General features: G+C 39.1%; 1 protein-coding gene across 3 annotated transcripts in view; it reads right to left on the reverse strand.

Moving 5' to 3' along the window:
- Positions 1-23512, reverse strand: part of VPS13A (vacuolar protein sorting 13 homolog A) — a 304094-nt gene extending 280582 nt beyond the window's left edge. For all 3 annotated transcript variants that reach the window (XM_061627500.1, XM_061627520.1, XM_061627510.1), the window contains exons 1-4: positions 23130-23512; positions 7688-7731; positions 3383-3425; positions 860-955 (exon numbers count right to left, since the gene is read on the reverse strand). In XM_061627500.1, coding sequence (XP_061483484.1) covers positions 860-955; positions 3383-3425; positions 7688-7731; positions 23130-23229 — 283 coding nt within the window. In that variant the 5' untranslated portion in view covers positions 23230-23512. The remainder of the gene's footprint in view (positions 1-859; positions 956-3382; positions 3426-7687; positions 7732-23129) is intronic.
- Between the last annotated feature and the right edge of the window lie 48 nt (positions 23513-23560).

The raw sequence follows: 23560 nt of genomic DNA on the forward strand, positions 1-23560 counted from the left end.
AGGCTTTTTAAGTCAGCATGGCAGCAAAGTCAAGGTTTGGCTTAATGTGTTAGTGCTAGACTGCTGCAGTGCCCGTGGGCACCAAACTGCCACCCCCACTGCCATCTTGGGTGATGACAGGCATGTGACGATGCAAAAGGTGACACAACCAGGCATATTTAAGCACGCACCAGCTGCGCATGCACAGGTGTGGTGTTGCCTGGGGGAGTGGAGCTTCCACTCCACAATCTGCACCACCATCTGGTCATGTTCCATGACCAGATGCTGGTGGGGATCGCAGAGGAGAAACCCTCCCAGCCACAAGGCCCGTTGGCCAGCCATCTGCTGGTGCTGGGCCTGTTAAGGTCTCTCTTCCTCAATCATGATCTGTAGCCAAGGTTTGTCCTATGGTTATAGGTCGTAGTTCAGGAGGAGGGACACCTCTGGTTGCAAAACTGTCCTAATGCTCTTAGTATAGGAACAGGGCCACCTCCCCAGAGGTGGAGAAGCCTGTTATCAGTGACCATACTGGGGTAGAGAGGGGTCACCCAGTACAGCTAGACAGTGATGGGACCTACTCTTTAGTGAACCACATAGCTAGACATAGCCAGCTCAGGCTTCAGCAATGGACCCTACACACTGGAGGACAGTGAATATTACCAACCAAATTATTTGATTTTGTGTAGCTATATTTAACATGGAGGAGATGGACAGTGTTTTTGCCTCACTCAGGGAAGTTTTGTTCTGACAAAACCTGATAATATCTGATCTACAGATTATACTGATGAAAACTACTGCATGATTAAAAAGAAAAAGAGTAATTGTACCAAATAAACATAGTTGTATTTTACCGATTACGCAAAGAAACAATTCTACTTACTGGCTGTAGGCACTATAAGCAAGTAAACTTCATCTAAAACAGCTTCAACTGGTTGAGTATAAAGATTTTTCCATGGAATTTGCAAATTCAGTTGGCCTATGAATACAGAGATATTTATATGTGCTCATTATGTTTGTAAATATTTGCAACATTTTAATAATATTTGTTTATTGTAAAAATAAATAACCCTGTTGTTTCAGGACAATTTTCCAGCCAATTTCCAAATGCATATTTAAACAACAAGGAATAGAATGTCCTTCAGGACCAAACTATGTGTGCGTGTGTCTGTAGTGCTAAGGGACCTAGGAGATCCTAGGGGTTAAAATGCACAAGCCAGATCCTGTCCAGTCACTGGCATGTCACAGATGGTTGACATTTCTTGCTGCTTTATCCATCCCACTTTACCCAGTAGGCAGGCTGGTGCTTCTGGCTGGAGGTGGACTACCAGACTTTAAGTTTCTTGCCCTTGCGTTGAGTATGCAAAGACGCTGTACAAATAAACGTATACCCTATTTTAACCCAGGTTCTGGGATTGCATAATTCCTTCACAGTCTCACCACTCCACATTTTCCCCCACTGTGGACACAAGATCTGAATCTGCACATCATAGTCAGAAATCATGCTCCAAATGAAGACCGCAAGAAAAAAAAATGGTATAGAAAACAAAACAGAACAAAAAGGGTACAGGAGACAATCTGGATGTTTAGATCAGATTTCAAGTAATATCATAGAAATAATAGAAAGTGTGTATTTCAAATACAGATTAAATAGAATGAGAAACCAAGAACCCATGTCTTCTTATATTAGATGCCATTAGTTGCCATATATAGACCAATTTATAGTGAGTCACAATTTACTGCAAGATGCTCAAAAAGTAGAACACAACAGAAAAAAGAGGTTTAATTATTCTGGAAAGAGGAAAATAGCTATCTTTAAACCAAGTGCAACATTTTTCATGTTTATGTATGTATATATTTAAGTTTAAAAATGTATTAGTTGTTAAGACAGAGATTCTTTATGACCAAGCAATGAAAAGCAACATTTAGTCAACAAAAACAATTGCATTGCATAGCCTACAGCCTTAATAAAACTGGAGGAATATGGGGCATTAATTAGTTTACAGCAAATAAACTACACTGCACATTAAAATTGCTATGTAATCGTTTTTTATATTTGGAGCTGACACCCAATTAAAGAAGTCTTACAATGCAATCCTGTGCAGAACAAAGTGAGATAAAGGAAGCAGCATCTCTCCATTGGTTCTGCTGACAGTCTACCTGCCTTTTGGCTTCTCTTCATGCTAAACAGTTTCTATCCTCAAGATTCATTATAAAAACCTCTAACTTTCCAAAAAGGTGCCTAGTTTTCCTTTTTTTCCTTCTCCCTCTTCCTCAGTTACTTCTTATATGTTACCGTCTTTTAGATTGCAAATCTGAGGGAAGGGGCTACATTTGTTCTTTATTTAGCTATAAGCTATTCTGGGAGCATTGTCATCTAAAGAGCAATCTACAAATGCCTTAAACAAAATTAGTATTTGCTCAGCAGTAAATTCTACTGCAGGGGTAGGGAACCAGTGGGCTAGATCTTTAGCTCCTCCCACTCTGCAGGGCAACTTTGAAAGGAGGGAGCACCCACCTATCTGGATGTCCACCTATCACTGGATGACATTACACTTGTCCCACCCATCTGCCAAAGGTGGCCCATAGGGGTAAGGGGAGACAGTGAACAAACAGGATTGAACTCCCATTGCATCAGGATTGAACTCCTATTGTCCATTTCTGCAGGTTTCAGGGGCATCAGCAAGTTTCCCAAGCAGGATTGAACTCCCCACACATTAAGCTGATACAGTGGGAGTTCAATCCTGCTTTCTACATGTGTTGGCTGCATGAGCAGCCAATCCAACCATGTCTCTACATGTCCTACACCTGACTTCATATGTGTGCATCGTTTAGGGAAAATGGCCTCACAGGCTAAATGAGGAGGCCTGGCAGGCCAAATCTGACCTGCAGGCCAGGGGTTCTCCATCTCCGCTCTACTGTGTTCAGTTACGCTTATTAACAGTTAAGTGGGAGTAGGATTACAGTGCAAACTGATTAATCATATGGATTGTAGTTGATTAAACTTGGTGTGTGAACAAAAAAATACCAAAAGAAAAACACATCATGTTTTTGTAAGAACTTGTGTTAAGAATAATCACTTTTTTCTTTTTCAGTCTGTTGCCTCATTAATTAGAGACACATTCAGCTATGCTGCCTCCCTGATACTTTCCTAAGAATAAGTTCTACTGAATACAGTGTGACTTACTTCCAAGTAGATATGCATGGCATTGCACTGTAAATGTTGCCATCCTAGATTATCAAAATATAATCATACAACTAACTGCTTATCCGAAGTGGCTTACAGTAGTAAGATATAGGACAACAAGATAGAATAACAAACTAAAATAACCAACTCCAAGCAATTAAAAATACAATTCTAAATATAATTGTTTATTGCAGCAAAAGACTATATAATTCAACTTACCGATATGCCCTGCTTTAACTTTAAATGGTACATCAAACTGATACTGTAAAGATAAACATTTTTAAAAAGTTACTTCAGGAACCAAATTTATTTATTTTTTCAGAGTAGAAGCCATATACATATATTTTACGGCTTTTCAAGTTTAAAGACAAATGATTAAATATCATGCAGTTATAACAAACTAGACAGACAACTTGATGGTGCCAGGTACATTAGACAAAGATTGTGAGCCCAAGGCATGCACTGGAGAATTGTGTAGATCAGGTGGGGGGAACCTTTGGTCCTTCAGTTGTTGCTGAATTACAACTCATATGAGTCCAACAATCCTGGAAAATGGCAAGGGATGATGAGCATCATAGATCAGCAACATCTGAAGGGCAAAAGATTGCATGCAGACAATGCAATCATAGAGAATGAATATGCATAGAAGAAGTGAGGTTGTTCCTACAGTCTATGAACTACACGTATTCAGCAAAACATCTTCACAGAATGCACATGTATATGACCTGTCCACACAAAGACTCTCCATGCATGATTGGAAACCCTGGAAAAAATCTGGATCCTTGATCACGTGTAGAGTCCAGATCACACCGACAGTGCCAATGCATTTACAGTTCTTCTTTACGCTAATGGTGTTCCTGAAGTGCAGTTTTAGGGGAAGTCAGAGATTTGTTGTTCTATTCCCCTTTCTAATGTCACTGTTCACGTTGTTGTTGTTGTCGTTGCAGTAGTTATTAATTACCCACCCTATATTCTGAGGTTTCAGGGCAGGTTACAACAATTTAAAATACATCCTTAAAAACAATCTGAAACAACTTAAATCACAAAAAAACAAAAATAGGAAGGGTCTTAAAAATATACATCTCAGACTCCAGAGATAAGGGGTGGAAAACCTTTGGTCCTCCAAATGTTGTTGGACTCTGAATCTCATCAGCCCCAGCCACCATGGATAGTGATCAAGGATGGGAATTGTAGTCCAGAAACATCTGGAGAGCCACAGGCTCTCCACCCCTGCAATATATCTCTTCACACAGCTGCATGCTGCATACATGCCACTGAATGCAAGGATTGTTGCACAGTTGTGTGTGTGTTTATTTCATATATCTTCATATGTCATCTACTTTATGAGTGGAAATAGCTTCATTTTAACTCATCCTTACCAAAAATAGCTAGGGAACACTAGATAACTGTACCATATAGCATTTGTTCAGCTTTCAGCTTTCTCCATAATGATGAGCAGCAGCAAGCCTCCAGCTTGCCCCTTTCCTTCACACCAGAGAAGATTAGAAACGGTAGTCTGCTGTTTTATCAGAGTGTGGCAAACAATGGTTTGTACAAACCTGTTTGCTCACAAATCAGGATCCCAAAACCAGTTTGATCCTTGCTTGAAGTCAAACTATGTTTTGCTCCAAACTAACTAAAAGCAAAACTTTCCCATCTCTCTCCTGGAGTAGAAAGGGATGACAAAAGAGAGAAGGGAGTGCATGACCCCAAGGCCACTGCTTTTTTTTTTTTAATGGCATACTATTGTTTCTCATTATTTCTGGTATGAGCCAGTAAATGTTCCAAAATTGTAACTACGTATAGCACTTTTAAAAGTAAATTATCATGGTAAAACCACTTACAGGTTTTTTGTAAACTGCTTAGAGATTTTTTTTACAATGAAGCAGTATATACGGTTTGTTAAATAAATAAATAAAATAAATAATGTGTCTGGATCCAGAATGAAAGCAAATCCATCTGTACAGGCAATACTAAGATTTTGGAGATATAGAAAGAGAAGAAGAATTATACCAGTTGAGAGTGGGGGGCCCACAATTCTGGAGACTAAGCCATTCCAGTATAAGATTAGGGAGGGTTTTAAAAAAGCCAACTCTCCAGAATGCTTACTATTAGGGGATAAAGGATCAGTCTAAGTCTGTTCTGTCTTGTTTCTGCATGTGGCCCAAAGCAAGTCAGTTCCAACTTGTTTCCATGTGGATATTTAAGGAGGAAAATCCTGGAAAATCCTTAAAAAACCACACAAATTTAGCAATTTAAAAAATTAACAAAGTATTTGTGAGGTGTTCCAAGGGCTGACTTTTATTTTATTTTATTTTATTTTAGCGGATCAAACCTGCCTGGAGCAACCAATAGACACAGCTCTTGCCACACATATCGAGGGAGCTGATCACTTTTCACAATGAAGCACTGTAGCACATCTGCTTTGCATGTTGAAGGTCCCAGTTTCAATCCGCAACATCTCCAAGTAGGGCTGGGAAAGACCCTTCTGAAATCTGGAGAACCACTACCAATCTGTACACATAATTGAGCTAGACAGACAAATGGTCTGACTCAGTATAAGGCAGCTTTCTATGTTCTTTTTATGTGCCTTTGCTGTCAAGGTGATCTCACAGAGAAAAATATGGCTTTTCCAATGGGTCGATGGAGACAGCCATTTCCCCCACATAATTTTCTCTATGCAAGCAACCCAAGAGCAAAAGCCTATGATGCTCCAAGCGACTGCTATCTCAAATCCAAAGGACAGATTCCAAAGTGTATCCATGCCCAATCCGCACATCAGTCTGGGGAAAGTGATTCAGATGAGTCTACTTTGAAAGTTGAATTCACCAAAATCATCCCCCATCGCTACTTACTATAAGTTGCCAGAGGCTTAATCAGCCCATCTTCTCTTCCTTTATCCTCCATCTTCTAGAGAGGGAGGGGAGTATTTTCACTGACGCTTCACAACTCACCCACAGACTTAACTGACAGATGCACACAGACTGCCTTTAAATCTCTTCTCCTCCTCATCTGCCCACCCCCAAATAGGTTCAAAAGTCATCAGTGTTCTGCAAGCTCACAAGTTTTTGTCAGACAGTTTCAGATATTACTTTAAAAGTACTTTAAGGTATGAATTGTAATACTTCTGGATTCTTATGGAGTCTCCCACCTACCTACAAAACCAGTAGTCTACCCTTGGGTGGCCCCATTTCACTTCCAAACTGACAGGCACTCAACCATCTGAACTTATTAGAGGGTTAAGTGCTTATTTGATTGAATTTTGGTGTTTCCAATTTAAGAAAAGCTTTTATGCCTCTTAATTTAGAACAACACAGGCAAAAAAAATTCAGTAACATACAATAAGATACCATCCTATGGATGATCCAATAGAAAATATCTTACATTATCTGTTTAATGTATGAACAGTTTTGTAAATACTAAAGAATTTACTGAACCAGATGCATTATTACCCTTCAAGATTAAAACTTATTTATGCTTTAAATGGGGTAAGTATTTCATATATGCTCAAGGTAATGCATTTTTGCTGTTCTGCTATGAAAGATGGATCAGGATGTTTCAGTGCATATGATAAACTATTAAAGGCTTGAAAATAATGTGAGGGTGGCTAATTCCCCCCCCCCCATTCTGATTGTGTTTTACATCAGTTCTTGAGTCTCATGTTTTTTTCTGTACTGTTTTATATATTATATTAGGCTGCATCAAGATTAACAGTGCAATCCAATGCATGTGTACGCAGAACTAAGCTCCATTGGGTTCAATGGGACTTACTCCCAGGTAAACATGTATTAGATTGCAGCCTTAGTTATGTTCACAGCAGACCTAATGAAATCAATGGGAGTTAAGTTTGTCATATCTAGCTTAAGTCCCATGGATTCTAACCATGACTAAGGCTGCAATCCAATACACACTTACCTGGGAGTAAGTCCCGTTGAATCCAATGGAGCTTACTTCTGTGTAGACATGTACTGGATTGCCACCTAACTCTCAGTCCAACCCATTGTTTTTTCTAGATGTAAAATTGTGAGAATTTCCGTTCAGTGATTTTTATTACGGCCTAATTGTTTAAATGGATAGAAATATATTACTTATCAATCCTATACAGGTGTACGAAGAACTAAGGTCCACAACGTTCAATGAGACTTATTCCCAAGTAAATATGCAACACCCTTACTTAAATTCTGCTGTGCATCACATGTCTGGTGCTAAGACAGCAGGGCAGAAGACAGAAAATTTTAGAAGCGGGACAAGCTCAAAAAGTTTTGAATTACATGGATAAATTACTTAATCAATGATAAGGAGTTTTTACTATGTTGGTTCTTTTACTATAGAACAGGGAAATCTGTAGTTCTCCAGATATTGTTGGACCACTACTCCATCATCCATTCTGGCTATGCTGGCTGGCGATGACAGACGTTGGGATCGACCATATCTGGAGGGCCACCAGGTTCGCCATCCCTACCACAGAGTTAACTCTTGCAATAGCACATAGGTATAGTTTATTTTTGTTTGCTCTGAACTTACCAGTGCATTTTCTTTTATTTCAAGATTCTTAAGTTCTACAGCTCCTGTTATGAAGAAAAAATTTAAAACTGTAATTAGAGAATTACTTCAAAATACAAAGCTCTTTTATAGCAGCAAATATTCTTTCTGTACTGTATCATTAGGTTTGTACCAATCTTGAATGGAAACATGCCTAAGGTCAAAGGTGCACCCTTCAACTTAAACTAACCTTTGTTCCAGAGAAATATATTAAGATAATCTGCATCTATTCTGTACTTTTCGCGCAGTGCTTCAACAATTCCCTGGAGATTCCCAGCAATCACCTTTTTGCCCATTGTTAGCAACATCAGAGAAAGCCTTCATGAGCCAACAGCTCACAGAGCTACAATCCCCAGAAAAGGGGCTGAATGTTAAACCACTCTGACCAGTGGAGCTCTGTCAGGGAAAGGCGAGTCTCCTAACAACACTCACCATCCTTCACAAACTACACTTCCCAGGATTCTTTGGGGAATCCATGACTGTCTAAAGTGAAATAAATATCTGGTGTGGGTACGTCCACCTGATTAGCCAAGCCAAACAGCTGTGAGTCTGGAGTTTAGAACACTGATAGTTAGTTCTTACTGAGTATGCCCGTGCTTATCATTGACTTCAATGTTACATTTCTTAAATTAATTAAAAATCAGCCAGGCATTTTTTTTAACTTTTAAACTGCAGAAGATGAAGGTCGGAATATAGGGCAAGGTGAGTAATAGGACTACAGGTACTCTGTGATCATGGCTGATTTTTAATTAATTTTAATAAATTATGAGACCACTGACAGAAAAAAGTCCAAAAGGGGTCTGGATTTTTTTCTCTTGTTTTACAGTTTGAACTCTCGATTTTCTCTGAGTGTTTTGCGTATCGCCATGAAAACGTAGAGGGTTGTTAAGCAAGCGTGTCTGAGTTGAGGACTATAAATTTTGTAAGATTTTGTTTTGAAGTGAGCTTATGGGAAGCAGCAGAATAGCATGGGGGGTGTTTTCAATTTAACATGGCAGAAAGTGAAAAATCCATGCTGGCTATAGTATACAGCCACTCTCGTGATTTTTAATTAATTACAAACAAGCCATATCTAGAGAACAACTAGATTTAGCCAATTAATCAGGAAGCATATACAGAGAAGAGAATTTGCATCATTTGACTAATTTCTGGCATGAACAATTCTTATTTTTACTACTTGGGTTGCAATTTATGTATCATTACTTAGGACACAAAATAATGGAATAAGCATGCTTAAAACACACTATTAACTAACCACACAAAATGCATATTTACCCCTTGGCCTTAAACTGGTTAAAAAGCCATTCCCTTCTCCCCAGGAAATCCTGGCATCTGTAGCTCTGCAAGTGGGCTAGGGATCTCTAGGAATGGAATTCTCAGCACCTTAGCAAAGTATAATTTTTACGATTCTTTGGAGGAAGTCAAGACATTTACATTTAAAACTTATTTAAAATGGCTACAATCAGACATCATCCTAAACCACAGTTCAGTGAGACATGAATAACCTAGCACATTTCCAGGCTAACATACTTCCCCTTCCTCATCCCACGCACCTGTGAGAAGGTGTTCTGAAGCTTTGGTGCTGCTTTTGATAAACTACACTGTAGTTCATTACTCCAGCTTACTATGTCATACATATCCATAACTGTGGTTAACATAAACTATAGCTTGTTTAAACAGGCCAGCTTTAGAAGGCACAATTTGAAGTTGGTTGGTTTGAAACAAACTATAATTAGTTTGTCAGTCTGGACAGTTATTGCTCCAGAACAAATGAGAAGCAGAAGCTTCCAAACTTGTCCTCCCAGCCATGTGGGAGAAGGGAGGAAGCTCATAAGCCTAGGATCAGTCTAGACTCATTCACATGTCACTAACTCGAGTTTAGCATTATGTCCAAATGAAGCCAATGTCTCCATGTCGTCCAAGAATTCTGTCTGTGCAATAAGCAGTTCCAGCAATATACTTTTGGCATGCCTTTATTATTGCTGTAGATATTAGCGGCTCTAGATTAAATTATGGCATCTCAGAGTCTTTTGGCCAGATGAAACAAAACTGATTTTGTCTCAGCAGCATACTTCAGTTCTCCAAACAATGTACACAAAATAATGTACTTGAAATTTGCAAACATTTTTTCACAAATCACAATGATTTTCAATCAACAAATTATAGATAGGTTGGTATATTTAAGTTCACAGCACAGTAGCAACCAGGCCACATTGTGCTATACACTAGGATTGCTGCAAGTGCAACAGAATCTTTCTGCATCAGTTTGTTCCCAATAATTCAAGCAGTTAAAGAAGAAGAAAAGGACAATCCTTCCTTTTTATGCTGTATTTTTATGCTATTTTATGTTCACCGCCCAGAGAGCTTTTGCTAGTCGGGCGGTATATAAATTTAATAAATAAATAAATAAATAAAATCCAATACAGCCCAAGAACCCAAATAAAGTTTGTAGAATTGAAGTTGCATTCAAAATGGTGGTCTGGGAATGGAGAAAGCCTTCCTGGTAACTTGAAATCATGGACATTCTAGCAAGATGTGCTTAACAGAGAGAACTCTGTATAAGGCATGCACATACACCTCACCAATACATTCCGATGGACGGGGACTCTATGACCAATCCTTAACTGAACCAGGTTTCAATTCCAAAAGTCTATTGCTGATGTAGCTTTCCCACAACAGTTACATTATTCAAGCTTCAGGACTTCTGGTGACCCAAAAAACCTGGGGATGTTTGTGCATGTACCCATAACTCCTACTCACAAGGTACTCTAAAAATAGGATTTTAAAAATCTCCTTGAACGTATCATCTCATAAATTTTACCTACAAGATATAATTTTGCATGAAAGAATTTCTTTCCTTGTGATCTATGAATATTGCAGTTACAAAAATTTCACTCACAAAAAAAATCTACAGAAGAAATTTTTTTTACAATAATTTTTATTCAAATTTTCATAAAACAAACAAAACAAAATCAAAAAACATTCAAAGACAAAAAACAAAACAAAACAAAAATAATTAAACAGTAAAATAAAATGTTGACTTCCGATTTGTCGCAGATCAGTTATAGGTCTACAATATATAGCAATCCTGTCTCTTAAATTATATTATAAAATCACTTTCCTCCAGTAGTTATCTTAATTAATCATCAAATCTCATAAACATTACTTTATTCTTTCCACAAAAAGTCAAAGAGAGGTTTCAATTCTTTGAGAAATATATCTATCAATTTTTCTCCAAATAAGCATGTCGATTAATCCATCTCGTTCAAATCTATTAGGTCCAATAATTTCAATAGCCATTCTTCCATTATCAATGTTAATTCCATCTTCCATCTTCAATAATCCTGTTAAGTCCAGTAATTTCAGTAGCCATTCTTCCATTATCAGTATCCCATAATAATCTTGTTGTCATAGCCATAGTCCAAATAAACATATCGATTAATCCATCTCATCAAATCTGTTAGGTCCAATAATTTCAATAGCCATTCTTCCATTATCAATGTTAATTCCATCTTCCATCTTCAATAATCCTGTTAAGTCCAGTAATTTCAGTAGCCATTCTTCCATTATCAGTATCCCATAATAATCTTGTTGTCATAGCCATAGTCCAAATAAACATATCGATTAATCCATCTCATCAAATCTGTTAGGTCCAATAATTTCAATAGCCATTCTTCCATTATCAATATTAATTCCATCTTCCATCTTCAATAGTCCTGTTAAGTCCAGTAATTTCAGTATCCATTCTTCCATTATCAGTATCCCATAATAATCTTGCTGTCGTAGCCATAGTCATATAATAAGAGTCTGATGGGAATTTCCTTTACCACAAATATTTCCTTGCCATCAATTCTGAATATGTTGCTGAAATATTGTTGTAAAGTCATATCTCTGTTCTTCTTTTTTACAAAATGCACTGGCTCATCTCTTGAGAGTTTTTCCATTGTCACATATCTGTAGTTAATCCCATAGATTTTTTCTATGTCAAGCTCCATCACATCATTCCAGTCCAGAAAATTATCCAAGACATTGATAACTTTATCTCTAATATCTTCATTAATTTCTTCAGAGACAACGTTGAATTCCAGACAGTAAACTTTGTTTCTAATATCCATAAACTCCAGATCTTTTTCCAATTCCACATTTGTTCCAATCTCCAGGGCTTGTATCTTCCCTTTAATTTTTCTGTTCTCATCTCTGATCTCATCAATCCCCTCTCTCACAAGATCCCCTATTTCTTTAAGCTCCTGCATCATTTGCCCAATTCAATTTTCATCTCCTTTCTACCCTGTCTCAGGGTTTGTTTCGTTATCTCAATCTCATCCATTATTTTCTGAAACATAATTACTTCCAGAATCTCAGCCACTTTCTTGATTGCCATTCTTAAAACCACAGGGAAAAAAAAACCACTTCTTATTTCAGCAACAATTGGGTTAATATTCCAGGCTTGATGACATCACAGTATAGACAGAACAGCCTGCCTTATCTCTTATATGTTCAGGAATACAAAACAAATTTAGTTCCCAGCATCAAAACAGTTAGTGGCGTCGTGAACAAGCAGATTCGTCAAAATGAAATAGACCAAAAAAAAATAGTCCCAGACATATAATATTCCAAAGTTCATAAATCAAATTTATTTATTTATTTTTCTCCTTGGAATAAAAATCCCTCATCCGTTTGTATCTTTAGAATGCACTTCCAGGACAGCTTTTTGCAATAAAAACAAAGATAAGCTTTTTCAATTTCTTTCCTCCTTAATTTCGTGAATAAAAGAGAAGAGTTATAACTCACCCAGAAATTCTTTATAGCTGATTCATTGACAAATCTCTTTTTGCTGCAACAATTTAAACCAAGTGAAAAAAAAATAGAAAGAAGGATGCTTGCCTGTTGAAGTCCGTTTTTCTTTGAAGAAAAGATAAACGTGTTGCATTAGTCAGTTAGAGCTTGTTTGGAAGTCCGTCCGGCATTGCTGGCTGAACCTTCTCTCATAAATTAATGAAATCCAGTCCTCCCAACAAAAACAGGCTTTTGTGGTTAATCTCTACGTTTCTCCCTGCCCGGGAGAAAATCTTTACCAGTCAAAAAGAACGTTCTGACTGATTTTAAAACTGAAAAAGCTTCTTCTGAGATGAGAGCTCGTCTCAAAAAGCAGGCACAAGCGAAGTCACCCTTCCCGGAAGTCCAAAAAATCTACAGAAGAAATTGACAATGTACACTATTTACACTAATTTACAAAGTTATCAAACACTATGTTAAAAGGGCAATAAATTATGTTATGTAAAATCCATAATTATGGAACAACCACAGAGTAAACATAAGTGTAGAAGTGTCAAGTATAAACATTAGGGGAGCAACACATTTCTTTTCCTATATATGTTTTCCATTTTAGTATTAGTTTTCAGAGCTGAAAATAGATTGTAGTCCTCAGCTTCCACTGAAGGAATTTTCAATTTGTAAAATTCATTAACTCAATTAGTTCAAAATATGCCTCCCTAAAACACCCCAATTCTGTGTATTTAAAATTCTGACTCATCAGCTTTTTTTAATAAAGATCACTATCTTCTTCCAATTAAAAAGGAGGAAATTTTATGCTTTGTTGTTGTTATGTGCCTTCAAATCGATTACGACTTATGGCGACCCTATGAATCAGTGACCTCCAAGAGCATCTGTCATGAACCACCCTGTTCAGATCTTGTAAGTTCAGGTCTGTGGCTTCCTTTATGGAATAAATCCATCTCTGGTTTGGCCTTCCTCTTTTTCTACTCTTCTGTTTTTCCCAGCACTACTGTCTTTTCTAGTGAATCATGTCTTCCCATGATGTGTCCAAAGTATGATAACTTCAGTTTCATCATTTTACTTCTAGAGACAGTTCTGGTTTAATTTGTTCTAACACCCAAAAATACAGTGCAAATATTTATTTTCCTCCAGGCCCAAAAGCACCAGACAAGAGGTTTTGTACAAACACAATGGTTTCCTTCTATTGTGTGTATTACAAAAACACAGCTACAGAACACAGCATACATTACTTCATTTTTGTTTTTATTATTGTAATTAAGAGAACAAAAAAAATCTCAGCTCCAGTTATAGCAAAATTGAGGGTATGTTAGAGAATAAAACTGCCAGTGAAAAGCTGTTCTATAACTGTTTCCAGATAATAGCCACACGAAAAGGATAGATCGCCATGGAACAACCAAAATGTTATAAAATAGCAAGCAAACTTCTGAGTTCTTCATATTTCTTCCCACAAAACTGAGAAAGTACCATTGATCGGAGTGGGGGAGCGGGAGGACAGAGAAATTCCAGATGCTTGAAATAAAATTTATTTCAGGCCTGACAGATATTGGAACAAATTCTTCCTCATAAGTACTTTTTAACAGCAATTCTCAACAAATGAAAGGGACTGGAAGGATTTGATGGAACTTGAAATGGAGAAAGTTTAAAGAATTAATTCCAGATTTGTGACAATGGAAAAACTTTCAAGAGATGTGCTAGTGCATTCTGTAAAAAAGAGGAACAGAGATGCGGCTTTGCAACAATATCTCAGTGATACGTTCGGAATTGATGGCAAGGAAATATTTATGATGAAGGAAATTCCTATCAGACTCTTATTATATGACAACGACAGCAAGATTATTGGGTGCGCAAAGATGGAAGATGGAAGATGGAATCAACACGGATAATGGAAGAAGAGCTATTGAAATTACTGGATTTAGTAGACTTGAAGAGATGGATTAATTGATATGCCTATTTGGAGAAAAATTGATGGATAGATATCTCAAGGATTGGAAGCTTCTCTTTCACTTTTTGTTGAAAGAATAAAATGATATGATGTTAATGTGATTTGATACCAATTAAGATAACCACTGGAGGAAGGTGATTTTATAATCTATTAAGAGACAGGTTTGTTATATATTATAGACTTATAGCTGATCTATGATAAATCGGAAGTCAATAGTTTTTATTGTATTAGTTATTAATTTGTTCTTTTTCTTTTTGTTTTGTTTTGTTTTTGAAAATTTGAATAAAAATTAATGTTAAAAAAAATAAAAATAAAAAAACAAATGAAAGGGACACAATAATCCCACATTAGACGCAGGAGAATAGGCATACAGCACAGCAAGAGGGTCATTCCCTCTGCCACTTGCCTCCACACTGGCATAACCTGTGGGATTTAGGGTGCTTGCTTAGGTGAGCTGGGTCTTTAAAAGTCAACACCAGCACTTTAAATTGAACCAATGTAAAATTAATCAAATAATCTAGCCCCACAAGCATTCTGGTGGCTGAATTTTACACCAGCTGAAATTTCTGAACTGTAAAGGCAGTCCTACATAGATAGTATAGATTATAGTAGTCTAATCCAGATGTAACCAGAGCCTGTACAGTGGTATCTTGTTTAGTCCTCTTGCTCTTAAGTGTTGAGTCCAGATCCAATGCCAATTAATGTGCTAACCAAACTGAACCTCCTTGCCAGTCTTATTTATGTACACATTAAACATATCAAGCAAACTCCTTAAACTGCTTTGGCAAACACCCAATACTCAATTTCACTGTTAATAACGCATAACCAGACATTACACCTGGGCACAGCATCTCTTAAGATTAGGATAAAAAGGATTTCCCTTTATATAGATACAATATATAGCAAAATATAGAGGGTCATGCTTGTGACTTTCCCACAGCCCCTCAAATATATATTCCTGTTCAGTGACAACTGCACTTACACCACCACAAAGAGAACAATTAGAAAGTATGCAAACTCAACAGCTGCAAATGCTACTTCCCAAGTGAACATGAATTAGCATGAACCCCAGAGGGAAAGAGTATGAGGAAATTGGGGCTTTAGTTATAAAATAGGCCGCCTTCTCTGTCTTCACAAGGTTGGAAAAGACAGTACTTTAAAAATGTGACATACTCTTTAGAAGCTATGTATGACTGTCTCCAGGAAAATAGATAGTCATCTCCCAACCAAAGAAGTTTAGCATTTTCAAGAAAGAAAGGAATGTGGGAATTGATTTTTTTTAACCAACTCGAAGTGTAGTTCTGTAATTCACATACCTGTTGATGTTTGGTGGCATTACGACAGTATCCATGCCCTGCAACAATATCCATGATGGCTATGTTTTACCTTCACTGTCGGAGGTAGTATGCCTCTGAATGCTGGGAACCACAAATTAGTAAAGCGTTGTTGCACTCAGGTCCTACTTTTCAACTTTCCATAAGCATCTTGTTGACGAGTTTGACAAAAGGATGTTGGACTAGAAGGGCCACTGACCTGACTCTGCAGGCTCTTTTTATGTTGTATATAACTATTATTATTTATTTAAAGCATTTTTATCCCACTCTTCATCCAAAAAAACTCCCAGAGAGGCTTACAAATATGAATTGCAAGTTTATGATCTAAACACAACACAAAAGGAAAAGGGATTGGGAGAAGAAGAAAAAACTTGGGCAATATTCCTTCATTACAGAATTCCCATAATAATCTGCTGGAATGGAAATATTTCAAGGAAGAAGTCAGAAGTTACAAACCACCTTCAACCCACAGGAATTTATGGAGATTTGTACTTGAATAGAAAGATATACCTGGACAAACCCTAAACTGGACTATATATAGTAAGGAAAAGACCAATATGCTTATAACACTTCATGATCATGTACACTTGTTTCTCTTGTTATGTTTCTATATGTTTATATGACAAAACCAATACAAAATATGTTTTTTTTAAGTTGCTGGTCTTTTAGCAGAGCTGATGGAAAGGCTTTGCAATCCCTCTACTATTACCAGATGAAATGGCTACTGTAAAAGCATTTACTTTTAATAAATTGTGCCTGAATATATAGTATAGTGTCACGGGAACAAGAGTTCAAGCTTTATTACTTGAAAAGTTGCGGTAGTTTCTGCCTGTGGTAGCAGAACAAGTCTCTTTCCCCCATTACCCAATGTTTACCAACATTACATTCAATAATTTAAGTCTAAGGAGTTTGGTCCACCATCAACTTAGCTGCTTGCTCTTTATTATCTACATTCCACTAGCAAACTGAGTGAGAAAAACCCTTGGTAGTCTACAATTTATTACATCAATTGCTACCTTAGCAGACCAAAGATGTCATCTAGATCTCATGGACTAGAACCATGCAAATAGGCATTTTTTTAAAGAAGTGTTTCTTCCAAGAAGAAATTTGAACAACTTTAGTTAAACCTGTGCATCATATGAAAATTCCTTCCACATATTTATTAGCTTCAACAAGTTATATACCACTTAATTACAATAATTTTAAGTGGTGTACAAGTAACTCAATACAATAAAAATAAAAATCAGCTAAAACTACAAAATCAGAATTCAACTAAAATGTTCGGTATAATAAAAAAAAGTCTTCAGTGCATGCTGAAAGTTCAAGAGGGAGGGGGCCTGTCTGACTTCAACTCGAAGGGAGTTCCATAAAATTGGGCAGACAGTACTGAACACATGGCTCCTGGAGGATATGAGCTGTGCATCCAAGCCATGAGGGACAAGTAACAGTGACTCTCTCAAAGACCTTGCTGACTGGGCAGGGATATAAGGGACCAGGCTGTCCTTCAGGTATTGTGGACAGAAGTTGTAAAGGGCCTTGTAAATTAATACAAGAAACTTGAATGTGGTAGCATATGGACATCCAGTGCAAACTTTTGAGCACTGGGATTATGTGCTGGTGATAGTCTGTCTCCATCAACAGTCCAGCTGCAGTGTTTTGCACCAGCTGGAGCCTCCAGACCAGCCCCAGGAGTCAGAGCCGGCACCAAAGCGCAGCCAGGTCAGGCCCTGGGTGAGGGCCCTTTAGGCCTGAGGGGTCCCTTAAGAGTCCCCCCTTAGGGTGAGTGGGTAGCACTCGCTTCCAGGATCCGCGGCAGCATTGCCTCCCGACCCTGCTGCAGAGTGGGAGCTCCTAGGCACCCCCCTACTACTGTGCAGGCCTGCGACACCAGCCCCACCTGCCTTTCCTTTCAAGTAAATGCTGGCTGTGCTGCAGGCACATGTCTGCCATCAACGAAGATGGTGGTCGAGGCTTCCTTAAGGGACTGATGCCCCTGCCACCATTTTGATTGATGGCAGGCATGCACCTGCAGCACAGCCAGCATTTACTTCAAGGGAAAAGTAGGTGGGGCATGTGGGCAGGTGCCGGGGCCTGGAACAGGCCCAAGGGCCCCAGCATGCATGGTGCCAGCCCTGCCAGGAGTAGCCCCATGTACAGTGTATTGAGTCTTGAGCTTGCCAGTGCATGAATCACCATGGCCAAACTATCTCTGTCCAAGAATGGCCATTGTTGGCATACCAGCCATAGCTGTTAAAAGAAACTCCTAGCCACTGATGCTATCTAAACCTCTAGCGACAAAGATGATCCAGGAGCACCACCAAGCTCCATACTTGTTCTTTAAGAGGGAGTGTGACCCCATTTAGAGCAGGCAAATGGCCAATCTCTTGTACACAGGGACCACTCACCCACAGTGCCTCTCTCTTCCCAGGGTTCAAACTCAGTTTACTAGCTCTCATCTATTACATCACTGTGCCCAGACAACAGTTCAGATCATGAAGAGCCTAACCTGAACCAGAAGTTACGAAGGAAGGGAGCTGTGTGTCACCATTATACACCTCAACTTAGACATTCTTAAGAAAACTGACATCACTCCATGAACTGAGAAAGTATCCAGAATAACTTTGAAAAGGATGTTACTATTTCTTCACTTGGAAACTAAGTAACTCGTGTGCTTGTCATCATCCTTCTCATGGTCAGTGTAACACAGTTATATCTCTCAGAATTACAACCAAAAGATGATAAAGGAAAACCATACTCCCATAAAGTCAGCTCTCCAAGGGAAGAACTGTGTGGTGGGGTAGCCATGCCGCCTTGGTGTTGTGGCAACACTGTTCTGCTCACTAAAGGGGACTTTCCCTTCCTCTGTTCTTCCCATGTGCTTTTTAAGGTGTTTTTAAAGCTTTTTTTTAAAAGATGTTTTCAAAGATGTTTTGTTTTAATATATTTTAAAGTATGTTTTTATGATGTTTTAGAGTTTTTAGTGTTTTTGTTTGCTGCCCTGGGCTACTACTGGGACAAAGGGCAGGATATGCATGCGATTGCAGGTGACAGGACAAGGAATTTCAATTGTGAAAGCAGAAGTCTGCTGTGTGAGCAGAACAGCAGCTCTGGATAAAACCCTTGGACCAGAAAACAAACTGTTATGCTCCCAGGGCAGAGACCATCTTACTTCTGATTCTCTATGCTACTTTAGGAGCCTTTTTGGTTTAAGGGTAGGATATACATGTCTTCAAGAGCCAGTGTTGTGTAGTGGTTAAGCAGTTAAGGTGTTGGACTACGACCTGGGAGACCAGGGTTTGAATCCCCACATAGCCATGAAGCTCACTGGGTGACCTTGGGCCAGTCACTGCCTCTCATCCTCATGAAAACCCTATTCATAGGGTTGCCATAAGTCGGAATCGACTTGAAGGCAGTACATCTACATCTACATACATGTCTTCAGTAAAATAAAGTTGTTATTTTCAACATTTTGCATAATATGTAGACACAGATTCCACTCCCAGAAAAATGACTCTGAGAATGCTGAGCCATAGCTCTCCTATAGTGTGCTTACCCACATTTTGTGGTCAGTTTTGTTGTCAATATTACAGTTGTGGTTTTCACCTTTTTGTGATGGTTAGCTTGGAGAAATTACAGATTGAAGTGAAGCTTTGAGAAGGGACATTTCACAGTGGGGTAAATACTGCTCCTTATATTTTCAAAAAAGGGTGAAGTCTGCTGGCAACTATTTTTAACAGGAACTAGATACCAATAATGACTGGCATACTCTTTAATGGTTTTTGAAATTTTTACTGAAAATAAGAGTTTCTTATAAATTGACTAATACAGTTAGTCTTGAGTTAATCCAAAAAACTGTAGGATTGAATAGCAGACAAATATATGTCAGTTTCTATATATTTCACTATTTAAAATTATGCAGAGCAAGAAGATAAATCGTTTAATATGCTAACACCAATAGTAGCAAGGTGCCACTAAATTCAGACTTTAAGAACATAGGAAGCCACCATTGGTCCATCTAGCTCAGTATTATCTACAGTGAATAGTAGTGGCTCTTCAAAATTGCATACAGGGTCTTTCCTAGTTGAACCCCAAGGTGCTAGGGACTGATCTCCTCACTTTTCTTTATGCAAAGCATGTACCCTACCACAGAGCTTCAGCCACTGCCTGCAATAAGACAGCAGATGTTTGGCTAAAGAATGCAGACACCAATCCCACTACGTCTTGCATGCTAAGTGGATTTGAGGTCATTCAAAGAATCATAGAATCACAGAATCATAGAGATGGAAGGAGCCTAAAAGGCCATCGAGTCCAACCCCTGCTCAATGCAGGAATTCAAGTTAAAGCACACCTGACATTGGTTATTCCTCTATAACCAAATTGTAACCTTAGTATATTTATACATCTATATAGATCTCAGTTTTTAAACACTCTAACACCACCTGCGATATATCATTAGTAGAAATGTTTCCTCCAGTATTTTCTTCCAGAGCCGCCCCTAGGCACCGGGAAGCAGGGCAGTTGCCCTGGGCCCCGCATTTTGGGGGCCCCCACGCTTGGCAATCTGCATATAAAAGCAGCCGCTGCGTCCTCCTCACGGCCACAGTAGTGAGCTGAGGGGAGCGTAGAAACGAGCTGGGAGGAAGAGGTGCAGTGGTGGTGTCCTGACGGCCGCAGTAGCGAGCCGGGAAGGAGAAAACCTCACAGTGAGAAACACTAAGCGAGTCTGCCCACTGCAAAAAAGGGAGCCGCAGCCAAAAAATACAAGGCCGCCACTGCCGCCAACGAAGGTTGCAAAAAAAGGAGCCGCAGCCACAAGCTCCTAGCAGCCGCTGCCTGGAGGAAAGGATATAGAGAGAGGAAAAGAATGTGGGGGGGCCCCAACTATGCTTTTGCCCCAGGCCCCGCACATGCTAAGGGAGGGCCTGCTTTCTTCTTACCACTATTTTACTACCAAAACTAATGCCACCATTGATCATGACAATGCCAGCCTGACCACCAACCTATACATGGGGATTGTTCAATATCTCCTCTTGGAAGTACTCAAAGAAGAGTACTGTTAAAACAGCTTGTACCTGTCAAAACACTGCTGCATAAAGGCAGACATACAACAGGCCATTCAATATATTATGCTTCTGCCAAAGCACTGGATAATAATAATAAGGCCTAAATAATTTACGTAGGACATACGAAAAGAGGAAAAAAATATTATTGTAGATGGGATTTACCCAGGAGAGGAGAAAGTCTATTATCAAGTCAGAAACCAAACCAAACAGTCCTCGTGGGAAATACAGAGTACAGACAAAGTTGTCTACCTGAATTGTTTATCCTTTTTCAGTTCTCAACAAAGTTATTTGCATTATAAACACTTCTAAGACACTTTGTACACAAGCACTTTTAAACACAGCTTTATTTGGCTTAGTGACAAGTTATATAATGAAGATCAAGGTACTAATCCCTGAAATCTCTCAAAGTATATGTTTTGATTTAGGGTTACATGTTAAACAGAATTGTTTAATATATTTTTTAATGTTTTTAACCCTTTTTTAAAGTTGTTTTTTTAACGTTTTTAATGCTGTTTTGTTAATGTATTTTAAGATCTGTTTTTATGATGTTTTAAAGTGTTTTAGTGCTTTGTTTGCTGCCCTGGGCTCCTGCTGGGAGGAAGGGCAGGATACAAATTAAATAAATAAATAATGTAGGGGGCCCCTAGAATTTGTAGAACTGTTTTGTAGGACTGATTTGTAGAATTCTGTACTGTTTGTTTGAAAGGAACAAGTGATTCCCAGGTACATGAGCATGAAAAACAAGAAAGAGAAAGAGAAAAAGAAACCACACAATAAGCTGCCAAGACAGAAAACCTGTGAATCTACAGTTGGTATAGGACAACTTTTTACACTACATTTTAAGACAATACCCATTACAGACCTGCATACAACATTTGAAGCAGCCATGTGTTCCCCCTTATATGAGATGTACAGAATGGGCACATGTGGCAGAGAGCCATCTGTTCATTGTATGTAGTGTACATTTTTTTAAAAAATATATAGCAACAGTAGCTTTTATTGAGCATTACAGACCTACAGCATCTACCTGTTAAGGTGGTAAACTGTAAAAGAGGCCTTCAGTATTTCCCCTTATTTCTATAAAAAGCTGGGTAAAGCAACAACCCAGTTTAAAAAAACAGTCACTCACTTGTGGCAAATGCAATTACACACATTTAAAAGATTGGAGTATATTTCTATTTCCAGTCATACAGTGAATGGTTCAAAGGTTAATGTAACAAAATTAGTTATCATAATTATAACAGAATGATGATACAAACACATACTAACTTGTATATATTCCACTTTTTAAAAGAAAACACATTACTGCAACCTCGCTGAAACTAAGCAGATCTAAATCTGGTCAGTGCCTGGATAGAACACTGTCTGGGAACCTTATGTATAACACTTTTTTGAGTTCTATGAAAGGCAGATATGATATAAATGAAATAAGCCAAACTGCAGGGCGATTAGGGCTGCCAGAAGAACTGAAAGTTGTCTTTTACCGTTGCCACTCAATAATAGATCTAAAGTATTGCTCACTACCACAAAGTGAACAAGACATACTGATCCACATTAATGAATCACTGTGCAGGGCCAGTGGGAAAAACACTCAAGTTTATATTCTGTGTTTTCCTCTCCTCCCCATTTCAAAATTTGGTCCAAATCGAACTGGGATGGGTGGGAGAAAAGCATAGGGAAAATATAGATTCAGTATAAAATATATAATATTTTATAAAAAATATTTTTATAACATTAATTTTTTATAAAAAATATAAAGTATAGATATGTTTTGCTTCTTGACGCTGCCCCGGAGAAACTGACCCTAAAAAACGTTTCTACTTCACCTGCACTGTTTCCCCTTTCCAGTGAAGCTCCACAAAAAGAGAGCAGTGACGAGCAGGCGAGAGAAGGCAAGGCGTGCAAGGAGCTGCCCACGTGACAGGGCCTGGCGTAGCCGCGAGGACACACAAATGCAAAGGAGCCAGTCAGCGAGCTCGACCAGAGGGGGCCCTGAGGAGGAAACAGCTGTCTGTAGGACTCGTTAAGGACCTGCGACTGCCTTCATTTCTGTCACAGTGAAAATGACCGTTCTGGTCCTCCCTCATGCAGTAGCAGGAGCAACACACACTTCCCCTCCCTTCTCCCCTCCGTCACACACATACACAGACGCACCCCGAAAAGAGAGGGACACGAGAAGGGGAGGAGCCCAGCAGTCTCCTCCTGAAGAAGAGGGGGCTGACGGGGGGGGGGGTCAGACAAGGGCGGGTTAGGCTAAGTTGGATCGGGCCAACTTTATCTCTCATTACCTCCCCAGATGCCAAGCGAGAGCTGGGAACTGTCCAGATTCACCACATAATCGCCCAGGAACCGGTTCAGAACGTCCACGACCACCGACTCGAACACCATCCTTAGGAGCCACTTCTGTCGAGCCTCGCTTTGCCACGCGAGGGTTTAAAATGTCAGCACGCAGCGACAGAAAGCCCCCACGCCCGCCGCCTCCCCTTCTTTCGAGCCGAATAGAGTGGTGTCAGTTAGCCACCCGCTGGCTCAGCGTGTTGTACCCAGACTCGCCCTGTCTACTGCGCAAGCGTACAAGGGACGCTCGGGCGCTACAGAAAGCCCTCCCCTGCAAAGCTCTGGCCGAACATGAGAAAAGCTCTCGCTCGCTCTTGTCCCCGCCTCTCCCTCTCCCTAGCAAGGAAGTGCCGACATAGTGCAAGATATGTTGGCGGCGCGC

Source organism: Rhineura floridana, chromosome 1 (genome assembly GCF_030035675.1).
Source record: "Rhineura floridana isolate rRhiFlo1 chromosome 1, rRhiFlo1.hap2, whole genome shotgun sequence".
In the NCBI taxonomy this organism is placed as follows: domain Eukaryota; kingdom Metazoa; phylum Chordata; class Lepidosauria; order Squamata; family Rhineuridae; genus Rhineura; species Rhineura floridana.